The sequence below is a fragment of the Salmo salar genome, chromosome 20 (genome assembly GCF_965601325.2).
Source record: "Salmo salar chromosome 20, fSalSal1, whole genome shotgun sequence".
Taxonomy (NCBI): domain Eukaryota; kingdom Metazoa; phylum Chordata; class Actinopteri; order Salmoniformes; family Salmonidae; genus Salmo; species Salmo salar.
This window is the reverse complement of record NC_138310.1, coordinates 30,534,798-30,560,215: the sequence shown is the minus strand read 5'-3', so window position 1 is coordinate 30,560,215 and position 25,418 is coordinate 30,534,798. Positions and strand designations below refer to the sequence as shown.

Here is a 25,418-nt window from a genome sequence, read left to right as displayed (position 1 = left end):
CTCAATATACCTGCGTCAACATTGTATTTTTTTCATTATTTGTCTTAAAAAAATATATTTTAAAACCATATTTTGTATTTGTTTTCATAAATTACTTATTGCATTTTCTTATTGGCACAATAAAAGTTGCAACTGATTAAAATTCCATATCATGTGAATTAGTTATCCACATTGCAATGTTATGAAAAGCAGTCTTTTATTTTGAAAGTTTTGTCATTACCATACCAATTTGACGTCATCGTTTGTGCTGCTGGCAGAATACTAGTGTGCTGGCCTACCTACCTGTTCACACTCACTTCTGTATCCCTTGTCCCTCTCTTTCTCTATAGTCTATTTGCATGTGAGGCCAGCAACAAATTAATTTCCTCATGATTTGAGAAGAGAGAGACACCTGAATCATGACAATGGTAATGTACAGTTTGAATTTTTTTACCTTCTCAAAAGAATCAGACAGTAATGGAGCATATACACTTTTCTATTAGTATAGAGACTTCTCACTTCGTGTTAATAAAAGGAAGTTGCACCTAGGCCTATTTGCCTATAACAGGGTTTCTCAAACTCGGTCCTAGGGACTCCAAGGGGTGCACATTTAGTTTTTTTGCCCTAGCACAACACAGCTGATTCAAATAATCAACTCATCATTAAGCTTTGATAATTCGAATCAGCTGTGTAATATTAGGGCAAAAACCAAAACGTGCACCTGTCAGCTGTGTAGTGTTAGGGCAAAAACCAAAACGTGCACCTGTCAGCTGTGTAGTGTTAGGGAAAAAACCAAAACGTGCACCTGTCAGCTGTGTAGTGTTAGGGAAAAAACCAAAACGTGCACCGAGTTTAGGAAATGCTGGTCTATAACGTTACATCTTCTGATCTTGTTCGCAAGCTATTGGAAATACAGTAGTAGGCCTGCTACCTTCATTACAGTATGGAAGACTGAGATTATTGTTATAATGATGCGTCATAGTTTTATAAAGGCAGCGTGGACTTTCAACTTTTCGTACAGTGGCTTTATTGTTGATAACATAAGTGTTCCCAGTTATTGCGTTTAACCACTGTCTACACAAGTTCCCAATATAAACACCAACACAGTGTAATGCCTATAGAATTATGTTAAGGAATGTTTCATAAATAATAATTCCCTAAATTAAAGCTTTCCATAGCAACATGTCCATGTGCATCAATTGTTGTTATTTCCGTGTGTGTGTTAATGATGTATTTGTTATTAAATATGATAGTGCAGTGATTGAAATGGAAGTTGAAGCATGGCTTGGTATGTGCCACTGCCAATAATGTCTAATTTCCTTTGTGTACACTCGTTCACTAGGCTACTTCCCACACATTTAAAAGCCTAGGATTGGTGTGCATGGGCTAGAGAGTTTCCACCATATTTCTAATATTAGTAATTTTCTTTTAAATCATTGAAGGGAAGTGAACAAATGCACTTGGAGAGCCACAACCACCTGACCTGTGCCATAAAGGTCCAGACCTCTTGGAAGTGGTCTAGTAGCTATGCACACATACTGGGAAGATATCCATGAGAGCTTATGGTTATGCTTGTACAATAGTAATGCACCATGATGCGAAATAGACTAAGAGAAATCTCAAGAAAAGAGTTACCCAATACATGCATAGGCTGTACCATTGCACTTTAACCAGGTGTTGACAGGAACAGACGCCACTGTCTCTGTTTGCATCAGATAAGGTTCACAGTCACAAGGTCATTTCCCTTTTCCTCCTGCGGCTTATGGTTTCCCAGGGTCCATAACAATGTCATTCTTTTTGGTGACTACTCACCCTAGCTTAGAGGTATGGTTTTCATACCTCAGATGTGGTCTAAAGTCAAACCGAGCTCATTATTGAACACATTGCCTGCTCCCTCCCTTTGTCGTGCACAACTTTGGACCAGGACCCACTATATAGGACACAGGGTGCCATTTTATTGGGACACAACACCCTCTGTTCTGTAGATTTCACTGTAGATATTATTAAAATCTGCAACCTCGATCCCTAAAGAATGGAAAACATTGGCAGCATTTTTATGGGATTGAAACCTACAGTACATATTTCTCCAAATGCAGACAGTAAAGATCCCCACAAGATATGAGGTCTTGTCTGTATTGTTTTCTTGTTAAAGTCAGTTTGACTTTGGACCACATGACGTATGGAAACATCTGACAAAGTTTGAATATGGGGTGAGCTATAAACCTTTTTAAAGAAGTTGGCTGTTCTTATATTAGACTGCGGGTGTTTCAGACTGCGTGAAAAGCAAGAGGTTGCTATTTGAAAGAGCTTCCACAGATACTGTTGGTTGGATAAGGAACATGCATTCTGAAATGACAGATTTAGACTCCTTGGACACAAACAATAACAAAGTAAGGATTCCTCAGCTTACCTTCTGTGCTTTTCTATATTTGGCCATCGACATGTTTCAGTGACTCTTGGTCTAATAACCAACTAATTCTAAGGTAGAAAAAACACACGTTATTAAATTAACTCGTTCAACACTAAACGTGACATGCTAATGATTTAAGACAATGTGGCAGGAAAATATGTTAAAGATGGAGCCTAGGACTGTAATAATTGGGGAAATGTTATTCAAGGTTGTGTCGACCTGAGGGATACACATCAGTCATGATATCTTCCTTTACACTGAATACACAGACCTTCACCTTGTTAACCATAATGCCAAAGAATCCCTGAAGTCTATCAAATGTTCATTGATTGATTACTTGAAATTGATTGATTGACAATGACACACTGTTTTTAAGAATTAGGATACTGTAGAACAGAAAAGACCATGTTATGGGGGCTGGCTTGGTTCATTAACAATGTTCACGCACAGGAAATCTAGATATTAAACAGACGAATCAACTGAAACTGTGCTTCTTTTGCCGTCTCTCTATTCTCCCAGTCTCATTCTCCCCTGTCCCTCCCCCTCTCTCTATTTTTGTGATAATTTACATCAAACCTTCCTCCCCTCTCTGACCAGCGCTGCTGAGAATCAGCCTTGTGGGAAAACACAGCCAAGTTCACTTCCGGATTTTAGTCACCTGTTTTTATCTCTGTTTCATCATAGGTACAGTGGGTCACACAATACAGCCTCCCTTAACCTCCTTTCCCATATACACACATTGTTGAATAAAAACAAGGACATTTCTAAATGACCCCAAACTTTTGAATGGTAGTGTTTATTTTTGATTTTGGGACATTTCAATGATCAATATTCCCCTGTTGTAGTTTGTGATAGTTTAAGTCTTCATCAAAGTTGTTTTCTTTTCATTTATTGTGACCTGAGGTCTTGTCTTTTGATTAAAACGCTGTTGCCTGGCTTAGTGACCTTCGGTACTTAAAGCAGTCATTGACGCAGCCTGTGTTATAGGTCTGATAGCGAGGCTGACGGGAGAGGGTTAACTACATGCAAATGTCTGGGATGGCCTAGACATGCAGTATAGCTGAGGGCGCCTTTTATTGTATAATGTCACACAAACGGTTTGAAAAGGTTAGTGTTTAGATCCTGTGTGTGTGAGAGATTTTACAGTCCTTCCGTTTTCTTTTTCAGAGTTTCTTTGGAAAATTTAAGAACCTGTAAGTAGCCTACAGTGTCGATATCAAAGTTCTGTTCTTCATTCTTATCTGCCTTCCTCTGAGCAGAACCATAAGCCACTGCCATGATACCGCACAGAAGTAACCAACATTTTTCTTTCCTCTTTTTCATTACAGACAAAGTGGGCCTCCAGCTCCACCCAAAAGGATAGGTGAGCCTTCAGGAAATCCCCCTTATTATGCTATTGGGAATATATAGTTCCTCTTTATGGAAGTTATAGTGTGAAGTGCTTATTCTGCTCTCTCTCTCTCTCTTATGGCTCTACCTCTCTTGTCCCCCATTTCTCTCTCTCTTATTCCATTCCCCTCTCTACTTTCTCTGTCTCTATTTCTTTGTTTCAGAGAACAATGCGGGGTATGGTGGGTGGCCAGAAGATGAGTTTGTAAGTAGGAGAATACACACACACACACACACACACACACACACGTTTGTTTTACTATCCTTGTGGGGATCAAACAATTGATTCCCATGCAGAATTCTATTTTCCCTAACCCATAACTCCTAACCCTAATTGGAACCCTAACCCTAAAATAGCCTTTTTCCACAGTGACTGGCGAAATGTCACACACACGACTGATACACCAATGGATATTTTGTTGTAAGAGGTCCTGTGTAGTCATCTTGGTGTGTTTTGTGTGTGGATGACAGGATGAGGAGGATGGGGACACATATGAGGCGCCCCCCTGTGAGCGACCCGCCATGACGGTTCCTTCCAGACATGTGGAGGAGAACCTCTATTTGGGTAACCACCACTGTAGAATATCATTCTCATTTGAGATCCGCTAATCTGACTTTCATGTAAATCATGCATTCATGCCAATGGGAGATTTGCTTGAAAACGTACGTTTTGTGCGTGGATTTCCAATTTAGGTTTTGTCCCTGTATGTACAAAGCTCTTTGCTTTGTAGGACAGGACGTAGCTCTCTGATTGGCGGTTTTTGGGTTCCACAGAGAGGACGTCAGAGCGGTCCAATCCTGTTCTCCCCAAAAGGCAGGCAGCTCCACCCCCAAGGCCAGCCAAGATGGTGCCCATGGGCAAAGCATTGGTAAACTATCAGAGTAGCACTGCCCATACCTACTTTTCACTTTAGCCTGTGTGCCTACCTCTCTGTGTGTGTGCATTATTTTAGTGTTATTTAATGTTGTCTTTCCCCTCTATAGAAACAGCAGCCTCACCCTGAGGAGTTCTACATTGACCCCAACACCAAGAAACGTGAGACTTCCCGCTCTAACCTCCCCCTCTCTTTCCTCCGCTCTCTTATCTTCCTATTCTCCCCTCTCTCTATGCTCTTATCCTCCCCTCTCTCTATCCTCTTATCCTCCCCTCTCTCTATCCTCTTATCCTCCCCTCTCTCTATCCTCCCCTCTCTTTATCCTCCCCTCTCTCTATCCTCCCCTCTCTTTATCCTCCCCTCTCTCTATCCTCTTATCCTCCCCTCTCTCTATCCTCTTATCCTCCCCTCTCTCTTATCCTCTTATCCTCCCCTCTCTCTTATCCTCTTATCCTCCCCCTCTCTATCCTCCTCTCTCTCTATCCTCTTATTCTCCCCTCTCTCTATCCTCCCCTCTCTATCCTCTTATCCTCCCCTCTCTCTATCCTCTGCTCTGTATCCTCCCCTCTCTCTATCCTCTTTATCCTCCTATCCTCTTCTCTGTATCCTCCCCTCTCTCTATCCTCTTTATCCTCCTATCCTCTTCTCTGTATCCTCTCCTATCCTCTTCTCTGTATCCTCCCCTCTCTCTATCCTCTATCCTCCCCTCTCTCTATCCTCCTCTCTCTCTATCCTCTTATCCTCCTCTCTATCCTCCCCTCTCTCTATCCTCTTATCCTCCTCTCTTATCCTCCCCTCTCTCTATCCTCTGCTCTGTATCCTCCTATCCTCTCTCTTATCCTCTGCTCTCTACCCTCCCCTCTTAGTCCAGGACATCCTATTTGATTGTGTATTTTGAATATGAACACATTGTGCCCTATACATAGATGTGAATGTTGATTCATGAAAAGGTGTAACAGTTAGTATAATTCATGACACATTTATTGTACAGGAGAATTCCCTCTTTCTCCCTCTCTAGCGCCTGAGATAGATAGGAAGGAGAAGCCAGGGAAGAGGTCTACTCCTAAGAAGTTTGCCTCTTCCCCACCACATGCAGAGGAAGGTAAACTCTACAGTCATAAGTCTAGTTCCTACCTGACTAGATGCGTTGCATTGCATCTACCAATGGTTGCATGTCACGTCATCGACTATGCAGTCAGTTATCAGATAGCACATGATGTGGAGCTGATATGTTAAATACCTATCTAGGTGTTGTAATATCTGGCATCCGTCTGTAATGTATTCAGGCTGGAACTTGACCAAAATAATACCCTGGATCCCTGGACTGATATCAGTGTGCTATTACATCAAATGACCACTAGAGGGATGTGTGATACTGCAACTGTTTCTACATCAGCCTCTTTTCTTTGTTCTCTGCAGATGTCTACCTGGATCCTAATGAAGGACAGGTGAGTCCAACACATCATTAACAAACAGCCTCACTCCCAACCCCCTACCTCCAGCCCCTCGGCCTTTGCATCTGCTGTACCCTTTTAACACAGTCACAATGTACACTCAGTATATTTAGTGGTTTCTAATTCAACCAGAGAGAGGTGATTAATGTGTGTGTTGTGTCTCTGTTTCAGGAAGACAGTGATGACCTGTATCTGGAGCCCACAGCGGGTCAGTAACTCCCGTAGGGCCACCCAGTGCATTTATACTGAGGCTTTGACTACTATGTGTATTGCAGGATTGTAATGTGATTGTATTCGAGACAGTTGAGTGTCCACCCAAAAATGCTGCACATCATGAACACGAATCAGAAATCAAGCGTCGCTTTGAATGACACACACCTGTCTCGATCAATGAGAAAAGATCTGAAATAGACAATATGCGTACACATTGTTAGATTACCTCAAGGAGCGTGTATTTCATTTAATAACAGAGCGTTTTCTAAATTCAAACGTTTCACCTGCAACTAGCGATGAGAATGGAGAAGACACCGCTAACTTCCAAGTTAGAGAACTAAGGAAGTATTGTCATGTAAAGGTTAGTTGAAAAATTCCTGCCGGTGCTTAACACTACCTAAGCTGTAACGTAGATGTAAACATTCACACATCACATTACAATCCTGTAGCTACTGGTTTGATTGGTTGGTTGATTGATTGGTTATAACTTCAGAGAGACTATCTTTTATGAGATAGAGACAGGACATTAATTCCAAATTATACAAGTCAATGGCTTATTTTGAGAAGAAAAAAAAAATACTACTGTCTCTCCTGTATCTCCAGCTTGTCCCCCTGCTCCTCGTGGGCCCATGAGGATGCCCCTCCCACCCAAGACAGCAGCCACCCCTCCCCCCATGCCCATGTGAGTACACCTGTCAAGACATGAGATGACAGATGCTCAAACTCATCATGGTGTAACATAAGTGTATATCTTATCCAGGAGTAAAAAGAAAAGTCATTAATGGTACGGGACACCCAAGTACACGCACGCATTTATTTTTACACTACAAAAATTAGACGGTAGCCTACTCTACTGACACTGACAAACAGATCAATAAAAATCATGTTGTCTGATCCATATAATCGGCCTACGAAAAGGGGAGACGCATACAATATGACGTCCATCTAACCTAGGAGGAGGAAATTGTTGTCCAAAAACAAACAGTGTCGTTGACCCAATGATAAAGACAGTCAATATGCACACTCACTAGGGATAAGGCCGATGTTGTCTGCTGGTGCCAATAAGATAGGCTACTGTTCACTCAATTAAGTTAACAATTTTGATAACTAAAAGACAGATTGGAGTCTTTTCATTGTCATCTCTATACAGCAATAGCCATTTGCTTTCTAGACAGTTTTTCTGCAATTGTATTTTTTAAATTGCCATTTGCCTGCCTGGATCTCTGCTTTTCACTGACAGTCACAACTCAACAATCATCTATTTGGTATTTGCAGCGCCCGCTGCCCAAATTGCGGGCCTTTCCGAGTGTAGGCTATGCGATTTAACCTTTACCCCTTTTTCTCCCCAATTGGTAGTTAGTCTGCAACTCCCCTACAGACTTGGGAGAGGCGAAGGTCGAAAGCCATGCGTCCCCCAAAACACGACCCTGCCAAGCCGCACTGCTTTTTGACCTACTGCTCCCTAACCCAGAAGCCAGCCGCACCAATGTGTTGGAGGAAACACCATCTAGCTGGTGACCGAAGTCACTTTGCAGGCGCCCAGCCTGCCACAAGGAGTCGCTAGAGCGCGATGGGACAAGGAATCCCAGCCGGCCAAACCCTTCCCTAACCCGGATGACGCTGGGCCAATTGTGCTCCAACCCCCCTGGGTCTCCCGGTCATGGCCGGCTGTGACACAGCCTTGGATCGAACCCGGGTCTGTAGTGATGCCTCAAGCACTGCTATGCAGTGTCTTAAACCGCTGCACCACTTCGGAGGACTCAGATTTATATATATTTTTTTTAAGCAAATTATCCTCTGTGGCCAAATCATGCTTTCTGGTGTAGCAGCCTATTTTGAATTATTTTATTTCTTTCTTTATAAGGAGTAAGCTAATTAGGCTATATCATTTTTTTCAATTCAATTGACTTTAGGGAAAGCTTCCCATAGCCTTATGGACACACTGCCTATGCCTTTTTAATGTGGTATAAACACAACCAGTCAGGATGTTTTCATCTGATTGTCAAACAATCACTTAACAAAGGCGCTTCTGTAGGGTACCCGCGCACATTCGTTCCACTCAGAAAATAATTTAAGCATCCAAACCGCAAGTGTACTGTGCACCCGCAATTTGATGAGTGGAAAGAGACTTCTGTTATAGAACACCAGTGGTGGAAAAAGTACCCAATTGTCATACTCGAGTAAAAGTAAAGATATCTTAATAGAAAATGACACAAGTAAAAGTGAGTCACCCAGTAAAATACTACTGGAGTAAAAGTCCAAAAGTTTTTAAATATACTTAAGTATCAAAAGTAAATGTAAATGTTAAAATATACTTGAGTATCAAAAGTATAAATCATTTCAAATTCCTTATTAAGCAAACCAGATGCCAACATTTTCTTTTTTTTATGGATAGCCAGGGGCACGCTTCAACACTCAGACATAATTTACAAACAAATCATGTGTTTAGTGATTCCGCCAGATCAGACGCAATAAGGATGACCAGGGATGTTCTCTTAATAAGTGTGTGAATTAGACCATTTTCCTGTCCTGCTAAGCATTCAAAATGTAACGAGTACTTTTGGGTGTCAGGGAAAATGTATGGAGTAAAAAGTACATCATTTTGTTTAGCAATGTAGTGGAGTAAAAGTAAGTTGTCAAAAATATAAATAGTAAAGTATAGATACTCAAACTACTTAAGTAGTACTTTCAAGTATTTTTGCTTAAATACTTTACACCACTGTAAAACACCTACGTGTAGTGTAATGACATTCTGCAGTTGGCATTAGACTTACAGCATATACACATGTAGCCTGAATTAATGCATCCACTGCTGTCCACGTGCACCTTGGTCTCGGCCACTCATCTCCACCTTGTCCACGAACATCTCGACCACTCGTCTCTGTCTTGACAAAATGTAAGTGTTCTCAAACCACACTGGAATTTGGAGCGTATACAACCTGGTTTCCAGTCAATTCACTAATTTGTCATGCTGCTGACATGCGGTAATGTTAAATAATGGTGTAGTAGCCTATAGTTTTTTGGGAATACTGTGGACATGCTGTATTAATTGTGATAGGCTCACATTTTACCAGTACGGCGCACCCCCACTATTTATTTTGATAGGACGCTGTACCGGACCGCACTGCCGTACTTTCACCCCTGTGTCCTCACTTCCATTCTGTTTATAGTTATGTAAATGAAAAAATTGATTGGACTGGGTTAAACTGGCCTTTAAACCATCCCAGTTACTAGTACCGTTGTATGTCTTGAGAGAAGCCATATTGTATATGAGTACTGTTGTTTGACATGCGATATCAGTCCCACCCTTTCTGCCTATCTCTCTGTAGAAAACCTCCAGTGCCCAGAGCCAAGTCTGTAAGTTTCTCCATGGTTCACACGTTTTAACACAACACTGGCCTGTTTCACACATTCTTCACTGAACATGTTTTTTTAGTGCAGGAGTATAGGCTTAATCTATGCCCATATGTTTGTATTAGTTAAACTTTTTGCTCCATTCCAGAGTTCTTTATTGGTCAATGAGGCAAAGACAGGTACGTGACACACTACCTTCCATCTGCATTGAAAAGAGATCATGTCTGCATCTCAAATGGCCTATTACCTACACACACTACTTTTGACCAGAGCCCTACATAGGGAACCGGGTGGGTGCCATTTGGAATGCAAGCATCAAAGATGCACTCTCGAACTTTAGCATCATTTAAGCCAATAGTTTTGAGTGGCGCTCACGAGCCAAAAGTGGTCTCTGTCTTTTGTGTACTATGTCATCCATTTCTTATATGTTACGTCCAAGTTTGTATACCTTTTTAGCAATTTGTATTATATGTTATGTTATCAATTTGTTGTGCTTAAGATCCTGGAGTGTATCTTTAAGTGAAAATACAGAAACTGCTCCATTGCTGTGTTTTTGTGACCACCCCACCCTCAGCTCCTCCCCCTGATATCAGGCGCTCCATGTTCCCTGGCAAACTGCCCCCACCCACCCTGGGCATCAAACCCCCCCTCCCTGCATCACTAAAGGAACCCAAACCAAGGTGAGGCTTGGGAGCACAGCCACGCACACAGCACCATGCATGTACACGCTGGATGAGACCATGCTACACACAACATGCATGTTTTATGTATTAAACATGTTTAGCAGGTTCATGCTTTATGAACATTCAATCTTGTACAAGCAGCAACAATCAAACACACATAGATACCAGTTAGTATTGCCTGATAATGATTTCCATTCTGTTTATAGTTATCCATACAGTGTTAATTTTGTGGTCTATCAAGATTATATTTGATAAGTGTGTGTGTGTGTATCTATCATAACATAAGTCTTTGGATTATAAAGGCCTACTGTTCTTGCGTATAAATAATGTAGCCACTGGACTATATTGCTCATATTATAGTAAGCATGTTGGCTATTGTTGGACTTAGTGTGTTTTTTGCAGCCCTCCTCCCCCTCCTGTTGTACACTCTACTGCAGCAGGTAAGAGCCTGCTGGGAACAGGACCAGTTTTGGGTCACAGCTGAAAGATAGAAATGGGAAGAATGGAAGGATGCCCGGAACTCTGAAATTAAGATCACTTTATTGGTTAATTGCACCCAAAGTCCAACTGAAATTTGACTTCCGCTTTTAACCCAAACTGCTCTGAACGACACATACATATACAGGTTTTGGAGAGGTTTGGGGGACTGCCACACTGGGTGCCTGGGGAGCTGTTGTTGTGGGGGGGTTAGGTGCCTTGCTCAAGGGCACAACGGCAGGCAATGGCATCTAGGATTTTATACCAGCAATACTCACTTCCCGCCAGATTTTCGTACCCGGGATTCGAACTGGCAACCCTCTAGTTGCTGGCTCACCTATCTCACCGCTCGGCTCCAACTATGGTTTGCCTATCAGAGTTGTGGGCACCCTTCATTCCTTTACGTTCGGTTTTTTACATGAACAAGTTGGAGGTGCATATTGTTTGTTTTTCTATACTTACGTAAACTGGAAGCCATTTTGATTAAAACGTGAATTATAACAACATGTTTTAACCCCTGGGTAATCTAGGGTCACTGTGGTTTTTGTCAGTAGTGCTATCCAGTATACTAGTGAACTTGCTTTATTATGAGTAGACTGTAGAGCACTCAACACATTGGTCAACACTCATTTTTCTCTGTCAAAGTTTCTCCCCCTGGTATGAAGACGACCATGCAGGTATGCGTCATTCCATCTCATACTGCACCTCTCATATAGTCGTGGAAAACAGTGTTAAAGTGCTACAAATGTTGCTGCAATTCTTAGTTAAGTATCATGACAGATAGGGCAGGGTGTCATAGAGAACTGTGGTGTGTTACAGGAGAAAGAGTGGTTCGCTGGAAACTGCGATAGAAAGACTGCCGAGGACTTCTTACTGCAGATCAACAAGGTGGGAAACAATAACAAACTGGAGATGAGCATGGACACAGACATACAGTTCTTGGGGTTGGATTAAATGCGGAAGACACATTTCAGTTGAATGCATTTAGTTGTACAACTGACTAGGTATCCCCCTTTCCTTTTCCTTTCTTGAAGTTCCACATAATAACAATGCATGTAGATGTAGAATCTCCATCTCTGAAGCACACCATGCAAATCAATATGATTAGTTATACACTAAACAAAAATATAAACTCAACATGTAAAGTGTTGGTTTCATGAGCTTAAATAAAAGATCAAAGAAATGTTCCATACGCACAAAAACCTTATTTCTCTCAAATGTTGTGCACAAATTTGTTTACATCCCTGTTAGTGAGCATTTCTCTTATGCCAAGATAATCCATCCACCTGACAGGTGTGGCATATCAAGAAGCTGATTACAGAGCATGATCATTACACAGGTGTACCTGTGGGCACAACAATGTGCCCCATGGTGGCGGTGGGGTTATGGTATGGACAGGCATAAGCTACGGACAATGAACATAATTGCATTTTATCGATGACCATTTGAATGCAGGGAGATACCGTGATGAGCTCCTGAGGCCCATTGTTGTGCCCTTCATCCACGTCCATCACCTCATGTTTCAGCATGATAATGCACAGCCCCATGTCGCAAGGATCTGTACACAATTCCTGGAAGCTGAAAATGTCCCAGTTCTTCCATGGCCTGCATACTCACTAGACATGTCTCCCATTGAGCAAGTTTGGGATGCTCTGGATCAACGTGTGTGACAGCATGTTCCAGTTCCTGCCAATATTCAGCAACTTCACACAGCCATTGAAGAGGAAGGGGACAACATTCCACAGGCCACAATCAACAGCCTGATCAACTCTATGCGAAGGAGATGTCGCGCTGCATGAGGCAAATGTTGGTGACACCAGATACTGACTGGTTTTCTGGTCCACGCCGTTACCGGCAGCAAGGTATCTGTGACCAACAGATGCCTATCTGTATTCCCAGTCATGTGAAATCCATAGATTAGGGCCTAATGAATTTATTTCAGTTGACATATTTTCTAATATGAACTGTAACTCAAATTTTGAAATTGCTTCATGTTGCGTTTTTGTTCAGTATAGTTAGTCCGGCATCATTAGTTCATTAGCCTGTCAAATACAACCACCTGTTTCTCTTTAGTTCTCTCCCATCCTCTCTCTGTGCTGCTCAGTAGCTGCTGCTGTTTTATGTGTTATAATGCTGCTGGCTATATGAGTGTTTCTGTCTCTGGTCCTTTGTCCTCACTAACACAGCCGACCTGTTTAATTTCACGCTGAAATGGACAAGCAATGATGTGAGAGTAATCTCAGTCATAACTCCCCTTTTATTTGACTGCAGACACACAGGTTTGCAGGGAGGTTATATCAGACACAGGTTGACAGGAAAGGCACAGGGCAGTGCAGAGGGTAATAGGGTATTCTTCCAGGTGTGTGTGTGTGTGTGTGTGTGTGTGTGTGTGTGTGTGTGTGTGTGTGTGTGTATATAGCTTCTGGGTTTAGCTGACACATACACACCATCAGTGAGTCTGAGTCATCTGTGCTGATTCAGAGGTCATGTGGGTTTTGATACTGATATCCACTGTATCTCTCCTCCGCTCCCCCTGCCTATTCCTCCTCGTCCCTCCTCACCCTCTTCTCCCTCTCACCTCTCCTACCATTCTCCCTCTTGTAGGACGGGGCATTCCTGATACGTCACAGTTCAGCCCAGAATGCCCGTCAGCCCTACACACTGGCTGTCCTATACCGACAGAAGGTCTATAACATCCCCATCCGCTTCCTGGAGGAGACGCGCGGCTACGCCCTCGGAAAGGAGGGCAAGAAGAACGAGGAGGTGAAGAGGCAGGGGGAGGGAGAGAGAGGGGTAAAAGGGGATGGTGGGATGAGGAGAAGAGAGATAAGGAGAGGGGAAAAGACAGGCTGCAGGATTTGAAGGATTTGAAAAAATAATGAAGAGGTCAGGTGAGAGAGATGATAGAGGGAGGATGTGGGAGAAACAGAGGATGTGTGGAAAAGAGACTAAGGAATGCAACTTAGTATTATACTGTAACCTTTGCAATAACTACTGTAGTAACTCTCTCTCCCTTTCTCTCTGTCCCTCGCTACTCCCTCCCTCTCAGTTTTTCTGTAGTCTCCAGGAGATCATCTCTCACCACAAGAATAACCAACTGCTGCTGATCGATAGCAAGAGTCAGGCCAAGCACACCACATATCTCACTCACCCAGCTTGTCCATAAACTACATTACCCATACCCCCCACAATGTCTCACCCACCCAGCCTGACCATAAACGACACTACCCTTAACCCACAAAATGTATCTATACCAGCCCGTCCATAAAGTACATTAAATGCTACCATTAATAACTAAATACATTTTACAAACTTGGAAATACTACTTTCAATAGTCATATTCCTCACCCACAACATGTCCATTACAACCCCTCTTTTTGTTTTGTGATGAAAATGGCTGGAAGTGTATTACAGTATATCTGTGTACTGTATATGTTTGTGTTTTAAAGTATGCTGTAATTATGCCTGTATGACCTTATCAACACTTTTTTGGGGGGGGGGGGGTTGATTTGAATATGCTTGCACCTGAATAGAATAGTGAGTAGACTATGAAAATGAATATTCAATACTTCATTCTTGCTCCGACTCCATTTTATGCAGTTTTGTTTCAGTGATGGTGGATTCACTTTTGGGTCTACACCTGTGTTGTGAATACTGTATAAGTGTTGGTCATCTGTATGTTTCTATTTATTATAATTATAATAAATGTTCTGACATCCGGTCTGTGTTTTTTCATTCTGTTGTATTTGGAACACCACAGCATGAATAGCAATTTATTTTCCCTCAAAGTTGAAGTTGTTTAGATTTCCAAAATTGTAAGGTTTCACCCTATTTCAACCCACCGAAATAAGACAATAATCGACTTGTCTTTCCATAGCACAACTCAACTCACCAGTGAGCAGTTTAGAAATGTGGATTTGTGGCAGAAAATAAAAACCTTGATGATGATGACAAAGGGATGGGTGAATGATGTTCGGTGCTGACTAGTTGAGGTGTGGTGGTAGCGATGTACATATACATAGCCTAAAAGCATACTATTACCTTGTCTCATACACTATTTCAGTTCCTCTTTTACAACCTGAACATGTTTTCTCACTTCTGGTGTCTTTTCAGCGGGTGAGGTAAAGGCACATTCCCGACGTCTCGGCATTGGAGTTTTTAGTAATCGGAAAGGGAGGGGGCTTGTCACGTGGCTTTATTTCCAAGTTAGAAAAAATTAAGGGGGAAGGGGCTGCGGAGGGGTACATTAAGGACATCGATTTTTTGCAATCTGCATTGGTATTTGTGGGGGAATCCTATTGGCCGACTATAGGGCTTATGAATAGCAAATTTATTATTTTGTAGAATACCATAAACATTTGAGCTCCATCCATTTTTTTTTGTTTTCTCTCAGAGCTTTAAAGTCTAATAGTTGTGGACTATATTACTTAGCGGAAGCGTAGAGTTTTGGTTCGGGGTGTTCGGCTACTGAATGAGTGCAGCACTGAATTCGGGTGATATCAACGTAAGCCGGCGAGACGCCTTTCATTGTACATCGTATTTTGCTTTTGAGAGCTTTTTGGGCACTTTTAATACAAGACAACATTCATTCCTCCTCGTGTCCCCTTCCCCTTTCCTTTTCTCCGGACACCTGAAACACAAAAAGCCTCAAGAATGGCTCAGATACTGCCGATACGATTTCAGGAACATCTGCAGGTAAGAAGACGCTAACAACCGAAAAAACACAGGATGAATTTTCGCGCAGTTTTTCAGACATAGAAACACCATACCGCATTTAAATGGAATCTGACAGGGCTGCATGGAGAGTGCTCAATATAGACACAGGCCTAGCTAGCTTCTGTGGGGCAGATGATGACTTGTACAAATTGAACAGTCAGATCGTATTGGTAGCCTATAGTCTGCTTTTAGCGGACCCGACTATACAGCTAGTGACTGGACTAAGCAATGAACTCTTGTTGGAATTGAGTGATTTACGATAAATGTATGCAGTTAGATAAACTATGGCTCAACGGTGTTTGGATGTGGCTAGATTAGATGGCGTCATATTCTTTTAATTAGTAGGCCATGTTGGAGAACACCAACTATCCATCGGTTTCTTGGGGCCAAAGAGAAAGTTTGTGACGTGCCCACCTCCATCCCCTTCAGTGGCTCGTTGCTGTGGCAACATCAAGACTGAAATTGCCTTTCACTAAAGACCTCTTTCTCTCTGGACACTCCCCAGCAAATTACCATTTGCCATGTCTACTACCCACTCGTTCCAATGCAGCCAACAGAGCCCACCAACATTCACCAGTTCCATTTTAAAATGTGGAGCCCCTTTATATGAGGAGTTGGCAAAACAGCACTAACAGATCTGGGAACAGGGTCGAGATCTGAACCTCTATAGCACAGGTGGCATGCTTTCCTTTTACCTATACAGGGTTGCTGGTTCAAGCCCTACTCTGGTTGTTCCCCCTTCATTGCTACAAATGCATATATTGAAAGGCAACACAACATTTATTTGAGCAAGATTTTACCAGACAAATCGATTGATAGTGTATCCCTTTATTTTTATTCCATGTATGATTTATTTTCGGGCCTGCTCTGATTGGTAGGATGCTGTGATCAGTCATGGCTCCAGCTGAGAGAGAAATGCCAGGAATTTGCGAACTGAGGACTTTGGCTCTGAAGTTCTTTAGTTTTTTTTCTCCTGTCTTGGTATTTACAGCCTCTACGCATTAAACAGTATAGTCTGGGTGGGTTTGGGTCTGGGTTGACATACACTGCCCTGTAGACACAGATGTGACTGGCTTTGTTGTTTTTAGCTTTATGTACAACTACTGCTGGACTTATCCCAATTGTAAAAGGTTAGCCATAAACAGAGCACCCCCAATGTACATAGGCATGCACACTGTAAATTAACATGGCCAGTGTCACATTGTGTGTTCTTAAACATGTCATTAACACTAAGCTGTGTTTAGTGTAATACTCCTTTTTCCCAGGCTTGACTGACTGACTGACCCTCCTCGTGTGTGTGTGTGTGTGTGTGTGTGTGTGTGTGTGTGTGTGTGTGTGGAGACGTATTTCATGTAAATGGATCAGTGATCTGTGCCCTTAGTATTTCATTTATGATACATTGTGTTAGTCTATTAGCAGATTAATGATTTATTTTGGGGTTCTGTCTCAGACAAATTAGGTTCTGCATTATGTAGGCCAGATGTTGCTGAAAACACCCAACCTTTGCTTTAGCTCAGTGGGCTAATGGAGTCCATGAGTCTCACAGAAGTCTCAAGTTCAATACCCTGCAGTTTAGTTTCAGCCTGAGACTGCCCTAGTGAGAGGGAGAGACCTGCAGACGCTCTTATCCAGAGCGACTTACAAATTGGTGCATTCACCTTATGATATCCAGTGGAACAACCACTTTACAATAGTGCATCTAAATCTTTTAAGGGGGGGGGTTAGAAGGATTACTTTATCCTATCCTAGGTATTCCTTAAAGAGGTGGGGTTTCAGGTGTCTCCGGAAGGTATGTAGCCAGTCATAAACAGATTGGCCATAGGGCACTTTGAGCAAATGCCAGAAGGGCTGGTCCATCTTTAGCCCAGTGGGCCAGGTTTTTTTTGTGTGTTTTTGCACATAAATAATTACCATTATTTGGCAAAAAAAATTGGCTGGTGTGTTAAATGCCTGGGTTGATTTCTGGTCCCAGTCAGTCTCTGTTGCCTGTCCATCAGCTGCCTGTCAGCTCCCTGCTATGGGATATTACTCTCCACTACTAACAGAAGAGCAGCTCCCTGCTCAGGGCTGTTGCTGTTGTCTCCACTAATAGGCAGATTAGGTAAGCAGGCCAATTTAACCCATAAAATCACATCAGGGCAGGAAGGGGAAGTGAGATCATGATCATAATGCCCAGCAGAGCACCTCTGACAGCACTGCTGTCGGCTGGAACAGCTCTGTCTGCATCGGAGCTAATGGCTGGTGTCCAGCCAACCAGTCAGTCATATTACTGCTTACTACCCCCCTGCACAACACATTGATATGGACAAAGCCTAAGTAATGAAACTCTAAAAATAACACACCCAGACCAGTCTCTCTCAGCTGAAACAATACACCTAACTGGAAGGAGCTGTCCTAAACAGTAGTCTATTTTTGTTAGCCTATATTATTATCACTTTTCTTTTATAGCAACAGTGGTGATACTGAAAATGGCAGGCTAACATGACATTAAACTGACAGCTCAGGATTTTTTGAAAGATGAGAATCTCAACTTTTTTTCTAATTTTTCATTATTTATATTAAAATATTTATTTTGAAAGACCAAAGTATCAGCTATCACACCATGTAAAGGAACAACCTAACTCTTTAATTTCTTCATAAAATGCAATGAACTGGATTTAAGCCCATGTCAACTCTGTCAGACACCATTTAAAGGCATTTACATTTTCACATTTTGTTTTCAAGTTGTTTAAAGGACTTGATTGTGTAATTCTAACATTAGATTATTCAAATATGTCATATAGATCTCCAAAGTTATTTTTTTATTTTCTGACGCTGTATAATGCTCCAGCGCTCATTTCGTTTGCATTTTGGCATGTTTTTCTAGATTCAGCACATAAAACATTTTATAAAGCAAACATTATCTGTTACACTTAAACAACACATTTGCTGTGCTAGATGTATGTTGCAGAACAGTAATATAATATTTTTTTCTCAATATTGACAAATTGAACTTAAGGGGGTTAGCCATCAGTGACGGAGTTGACAACAAATACTAACAGACCTATTTTTGCCTTTAAAAATAAAAGTTCAACAATCATTTTCAAATATAGAAAATTATCCATTTGAAAATCCTCCCAAAAAATCTAACAATTCTATCAGCACTCTGACGGAATTGACGTTAGACAAAAATCTGACGGAGTTGATGTTTTACGAAGTTGACAAAAAAATGTTCCCCTATTCCAGTGGTAGTCAAAGTAGAAATGTAGTTTTATCTCAGTTGCTTTATAACTCTTAAACCTAATTTAAAATAAACATATTTGAACCAAAATGTATATCTTATCACGGAGATGGCGTTGATAGTTTATGGTTGTGACCAAGGTGATTTCAATATTGTTTAAATCTCTCAATTATATAACTTGACAGACCATGAGTAGTGTTGTTGTACTACATGTGAGGAAGACATGAAGAAGAGGTCATTATGGTGTAGTTCATTCCTGATTTATTTATGATTGTAGAGAAATCTGACAGCGTTGACCAAATTTCTGGCCACACATTTTAGGAATCACAGTTTTGAGAGAAATATTATTTAAAGTCATAGAGCGCTATTGCAAGAGACTAGATAAGCCTAATAGGGCTGTGACGATACAGTATTGCACTTTTTTTTTCTTTGGCAAAAATGGGAACACAAAGCAGACCAAACTCTTCGGTCCCTTTTTAAAAACCTGCTATATGTAAACTATTGTGTTCTGTAAGTGTAACTCTAGATGACAACATAATGTTTTTTTTCCAACATTAGGGTTGTTTTCCTAAAAAGGTTCAATCCACTTAGTGTTTCGTTTCCTTGCCACTATACTAACGAGTATCGCAATACTGGTATCGGCTCTACCAGATCAGATAATGTTTCAGTTAATATTCATTATTGCCCTTTTTAGAAAATGTAAAGCCAGAGGAATACAGAGAACAAATCTGTGTTACTAGCGAATACAATACACTTAGGACTAGAGTACATACACATTTAGGCAGGCCTGCCGCCTCAGATGCTGCGTTTAGACAGGCAGCCTAATTCTGATCGTTTTTCCACTAATTGGTCTTTTGACCAATCAGATCTTTTCACATCAGATCATTTTCAGAGCTGATATGATTGGTCAAAATGCACGTGTGCGTGCACTGGGCTGTGGAAACTGTATGTCGATGTGTGCACAGAGATTGGGTTCTGAAGACACTGGGTTGTGGTTGCGAGTGATTTAGTTTGGAATGTTCTATGGAGGGCAGCAGGGAGATGCTTCCGGTGACTCAGCCAGCCCTCCCCAGGCCTTTCACAAGCACTGTATTATAGGAACTCCTCTCTCTCTCTAGACATGGTATGTCCTCCCTCCCCTATTGCCTTAGCTTACTCACCTTCCCCCATCTTAATCCATCTTTCTCTGTCATTCTGGGCTAAGTTACAAATTACATCCTATTCCCTCTAGTGCACTACATTTAGGGAATAGGGTTCCATAGGACTGCCATACTGCCTCCGCTCCTCAGCCCAGCTGGCAGCTACTCCCCTGGTCCTTCTTCCCCTAACATTACCTCCTTCTTTTCCTTCACCTCCCTCTATCCTCCTCAGAGATTTCTGTCAGCCAGTAAAGATATCTCCTCTTTGGCCTCTCATGTTATGGGCTGATTGGCGCTCCACCCGGACTGACCCATGACCACCTCACAGTGCTGTCATAGGGCTAAAGGAGATCTGTAGACACGAGTCAGTTCAGTGTTTTCCCACCATAATGGTTAGGATATGGGGAGGGCAAACTGATTCTACATCTGTGTCTAAGGACAACTTTTACCTGGAACTAGTATCAGTGAATACTACTACTGAAAATGGTTGAAAACCTTCAGGTGGTATGTTGTGGTTGTAACTGACCATGTTCAGTACTCAATTATATTGGCTACTGTCTTCAGATCATGAGTCATCTCCTCATTTGGACAACAATGAGCTCAATGATGGATATCATTTACTACTGAGCATCATAATATTCCTCTCTGGAGCTCTATCTCTCTTTGAAGAGTATGACCTGCTGGGCGAGATCACATCTAATCTCACTCTAGGTCAGATCTGTGTCCCGAATTGGCACCCTATTCCCTATAGGGCATAGGACCCTACGTGCACTAGGGAATAGGGTGCCATTTGGGGGGGGGGGGGGGGGGCACTGGAGATCAGGGCACATTCTAGGCCTTCCCTCCCCTCTGAGTCTCTGAAACCACTAGCAGAGGCCTGACCTGAATCAGCCAGTGTTTATGGTTACACTGCACATGTATTTTAGTCTGCTGTTTACATTGTATTTACTTAGAAATAACATAATAGCATGGTAATTAAATAGTAATTACTGTTTGGCGTTTGAGATTCTCTCAAGCACTACTATGTAGAGTTTGGTATTTGGGAGTGTTGGGTTATTTGAATGAAATAAGTAGCAGAAAATGACTGTTACTGTATGTTATAGTATAATGCCTCAGTAAAAGCTAGATGAATAGCAGCTGTCACAGAGTCATCCTAATATCCTGTTGTCTGCCTGCCCTATGCCATGCCCATGCTGTTTCTCAGGCCTGACTGCTGGGTGACACAACCACCTAACCTTCTCCTTGTAAAACAACCTTTAAGAATATCCTTCTGGAAAATTGGACGAGAACAGCAGTTATTTTAATAGAGTGAGCGTTTAGAGAATTGTTTTCCCTGACCCAAGGAAAATGTTATCAACTGGCAACTTTTGTTTTTTTATTATTGTACAACTCCAGAAAATATCAGTTGTAGACTCATATCTTTACATTGTGCTACTGACTGCACTGCCCAATTCCAAATGACCCCTAGTCTGTACTGTAGCCCATACTGTACTCCTAAGCTCTGGTGTAGTCCTAAAGGATTGGTTAGATATGAGCAATAATGGCACACATTTCAACTAGCCCAAAAGATACCCACATTGCTCATTTCAAATCCATTGATCTGTACTACACGTGTCTAGGGTTATGGGTTGACTACAGCAGTTGTCTCTGAAATAGTTCAACGCGATCTAACGGCTGTGTGTGTTGCGGTGTGTTTCAGCTGCAGAACCTGGGGGTGAATCCGGCCAACATCGGGTTCAGCTACCTGACCATGGAGTCTGACAAGTTCATCTGCATCCGGGAGAAGGTGGGTGAGCAAAACCAGGTGGTGATCATAGACATGGCTGACCCCAATAACCCCAGCAGGCGACCCATTTCCGCTGACAGCGCCATCATGAACCCTACAAGCAAGGTCATTGCCCTGAAAGGTAGGCTACCACCACGGCCCCACATCCTTGTGTGTGCATCCCAAATGGCACCCTATTCCCTATGTAGCACACTACTTTTGACTAGGGCCCATGGCACACTGTGTAGGGAATAGGGTGCTATTTGGGACACTTCCTGACACCCCTGACCCCTGCCCTCACTGCTTCTTATTCCACTGGTGTGATACAACCAACAAAAACGCACTGTTGCAATGCACTTACTACGTAGTTACTTGTTAATCCAATGCTGTTACTAGAGTAATTGAATCATTACTACACGGGTATGAGAAACCTATTTCAACGTCACATTTGTTCTGAAAAAGTTATCTAAAAGCAATGGTGTGTTATTTAGCATTATAAACTGGGTGGTTTGAGCCCTGAATATCAGACCGTATGACAAAATGTTTATTTTTACTGGTCTATTTACGCTGATAACCAGTTTATAATAGCAATAAGTTACATCTGGGTTTTGTGATATATGGCCAATATACCATGGCTAAGGGCTGTGTCCAGGTACTCCGCGATGCGTCGTGCCTAAGAACAGCCCTTAGCCGTGGTATATTGGCCATATACCACACCTCCAGGTGTCTTATTGCTTAAGTATAGCACACAGGATTGCTGTTTATGTAACTCCAACTTTAACATAGCTGTCAAATGCAGTGTTGGGTGTATCTGTGTTATAATGCACTATTTCCTCCCGTGCTGTAAAAACAAAGTCAGTGCACTCAAACATATTGCCTAAATGTACTAAATTGGTCATGTAAATCGATTTTCCGCCACTGCTTCTACCCCTTTGTCAAAACACAGGCGGATTTAGCCTTCTGTCTGTATCGGTTTGCCTTACTTCTAATGCAATCTCTTCAGGCTTTGCACATCTCTTTTTACCTCTCTCTTTCCCCCTTGTTTTTTCTTTGACTGACTCTTACCTTTCTTTCCCTTGCTTTCTGTCATCTATCAGAGGGTGAGTGTTTCTCTCTCATCTCACTCTTTTTCTCTCATACCTTTTTTTTTCTCCCTTTTTCTACCTGAGATGTCTGCCTTTCTCTCAACCTATTTTTCTCTGACTGACTCTTGGCTTTCTTTCCCTTGCTTGCTTTCTTGTCACCTTCTCTCAGACGGTGAGTTCCTGCCTGTCACTCTGTCTGTGGTGTTATCTGTCTTTGTGTCTGTGGTCTCTGTGGTCTCTCTCCTATCTGTGGTCATCATGTCTCTCATAAAAGCTTCCCCTCCTTCTTAACCCAATTTATTGAACATGAAAAACACGAATGATCTAATTTACATAAGTGTTCACACCCCTGAGTCAATGCATGTTAGAATCACCTTTGGCAGCGATTACAGCTGTGAGTCTTTCTGGGTAAGTCTCTAAGAGCTTTGCACATCTGGACAGTACAATATTTGCACATTGTTCTTTAAAAAATTCTTCAAGCTCTGTCAAGTTGGTTGTTGATCATTGCTAGACAGCCATTTTCAAGTATTGCCATAGATTTTCAAGTAGATGTAAGTCAAAACCGTTACTAGCCACTCAGGAACATTCAATGTCGTCTTGGTAAGCAACTCCAGTGCATATTTGGCCTTGTGTTTTAGGTTATTGTCCTGCTGAAAGGTGAATTTGTCTCCCAGTGTCTGTTGAAAGCAGATTGAACCAGGTTTTTCTCTAGGATTTTGCCCTGTGCTTATTTTTATTCCATTTGTTTTTCTCTCCCAAAAATTCTCTAGTCCTTGCCATTAACAAGCATATCCATAACATGATACAGCAATTACTATGCTTGAAAATATGAAGAGTGCTACTCAGTGATGTTGGATTTGCCTCAAACATAACACTATGTATTCAGGAAATAAAGTACATTTCTTTGCCACATTTTTTGCAGTTTTAGTTTAGGGCCTTATTGCAACAGGATGCAAATTTAAAAATGTTTTTAAAAAATTGCGTGCTTCCTTTTCACTTTGTAATTTAGTATTGTGGAGTAACTAGAATGTTGTTGATCCATCCTCAGTTTTCTCCTATCACAGCCATTAAACTCTGTAACTGTTTTAAAGTCACAATTGGCATCATGGTGAAATCCCTGAGCGGTTTCCTTCCTCTCCGGCAAATGAGTTTGAAAGGACGCCTCGGTCTTTTTAGTGACTGGGTGTATTGATACACCATCCAACGTGTAGGCTAATTAATAACTTTTTTTACCCATCTACCAAAAGGTGCCCTTTTTTGCGAGGCATTAGAAAACCTCCTTGGTCTTTGTGTTTGAATTTCACTGCTCGGCTGAGGGACTTTACAGATAATTGTATGTGTGGGGTACAAAGATGGGGTAGTCGTTCAAAAATCATGTTAACACTGTTATTGCACAAAGTGAGCCCATGCAACTTATTATGTGACTTGTTAAGTTCAGGAGTAAAAATGCGCTTATTTAGGCTTGCCATAACAAAGGGGTTGAATACTTATTGATTCTAAACATTTCAGCTTTTCATTTTTAGTTCATTTGTAAACATTTATAAAAAAAAAAATCCAACTTTGACATGGTGGGTATTGTCTGTAGGCCAGTGACACAAAATCTCAATTTAATAAATTTTACATTTGTGCTGTAACCAAGGGGTGTAAATACTTTGAAGGCACTGTATTCTGATTCCTTCTGAAAAGTAACCAAATCGATGAGATCGTTTGGACGAGCATTCGATTCTGTACATTTGAATCCACACTTTGTAAACGTCTCCTGACTGTGCCATCTCAAGTGTGGAACTATTCAGTTTGTCAGTCCCCCCCACAGACACAGACACCCTCACATGCTTTTATGAGAACCGTACATGCTAGCATGACCTGTTGTATGCTGGTTGACCGTGTGTGTGTGTGGGTATGCCTCATCAGATATCATACACACTACGTGTGTGTGGTATGCCTCATCAGATATCATACACACTAGGTGTGTGTGTGTGTGTGTGTGTGTGTGGTATGCCTCATCAGATATCATACACACTAGGTGTGTGTGTGAGGGAGAGGTATTCCTCTCCATCTCTAGATTTCTCTCTGCAGCGTACCAGGTATGTCTTCACCTACGTGTGGTGGTCTCTGAAACCGGTTCTATTCCTCGCTCACTGTCTAAACCTGAAACTATAGGACATGTTCTCAGTACTGGTCTAGTTTCATCTGCAAATTATGTCCTTCAGGCTTAGTTCCATTTACACTGGTTGTCATATGGGAGGTTAGTAAAGGATGGAGTTTTATTTCTCTCAGCATGCCAGAGACTAGAACAGTTCCATAGTAGCTCTCTCACTATCCTCTAAATAGCCTGCTAGTTCAAGTGTTTCCCCTATATTGATTTAGCAGTGTCGTCCCGCCGCTGCTAAAACGTTGCCGCCACTCCCAAATATTTTTTTCTCTCTCCAATTTCGATCTTGTCTCATCGCTGCAACTCCCCAACGAGCTCGGGAGGCGAATGTCGAGTCATGCGTCCTCCGAATCATGACCCGCCAAACCGCACTTCTTAACACCCGCCTGCTTAACCCGGAAGCCAGCCGCACCAATGTGTCGGAGGGAACACCGTTCACCTAGTGACCAAGGTCAGCCTGCAGGCGCCCGGCCCACAACAAGGAGTCGCTAGAGCGCAATGAGCCAA

General features: G+C 42.0%; 2 protein-coding genes across 7 annotated transcripts in view; both read left to right on the top strand.

The window, feature by feature from the left end:
• Positions 1–228: 228 nt before the first annotated feature.
• Positions 229–14,553, top strand: LOC106580424 (uncharacterized). 5 transcript variants are annotated; one of them, XM_082966356.1, is made up of 19 exons: positions 229–407; positions 3,557–3,582; positions 3,718–3,752; positions 3,943–3,983; positions 4,250–4,343; positions 4,553–4,647; positions 4,763–4,814; positions 5,645–5,755; positions 6,073–6,101; positions 6,279–6,315; positions 6,924–7,002; positions 9,650–9,677; positions 9,823–9,853; positions 10,249–10,354; positions 10,760–10,797; positions 11,480–11,511; positions 11,654–11,722; positions 13,439–13,597; positions 13,884–14,553. In XM_082966356.1, exons 1-19 carry the CDS (start codon positions 399–401, stop codon positions 13,998–14,000), a joined length of 1,188 nt encoding a protein of 395 aa, XP_082822482.1. In that variant the 5' UTR covers positions 229–398; the 3' UTR covers positions 14,001–14,553. The 5 variants fall into 5 exon arrangements, 4 of the variants coding, with proteins under 4 accessions (XP_082822482.1, XP_082822481.1, XP_082822483.1 ...); XR_014381831.1 differs by lacking the exons at positions 229–407; positions 13,884–14,553 and adding exons at positions 1,772–2,369; positions 12,290–12,696 and having other exon boundaries at positions 13,439–13,544; XM_082966355.1 differs by lacking the exon at positions 229–407 and adding an exon at positions 1,796–2,369.
• A 592-nt stretch (positions 14,554–15,145) lies between these two features.
• LOC106580423 (clathrin heavy chain 1) overlaps positions 15,146–25,418 on the top strand; it is a 130,748-nt gene continuing 120,475 nt past the window's right edge. The window contains exons 1-2 of one of the 2 annotated variants that reach the window (XM_082966354.1): positions 15,146–15,529; positions 21,609–21,816. In XM_082966354.1, the coding sequence (XP_082822480.1) occupies positions 15,488–15,529; positions 21,609–21,816 (250 nt within the window). In that variant the 5' untranslated portion in view covers positions 15,146–15,487. The remainder of the gene's footprint in view (positions 15,530–21,608; positions 21,817–25,418) is intronic. The other variant, XM_045703216.2, reaches the window with a different exon arrangement.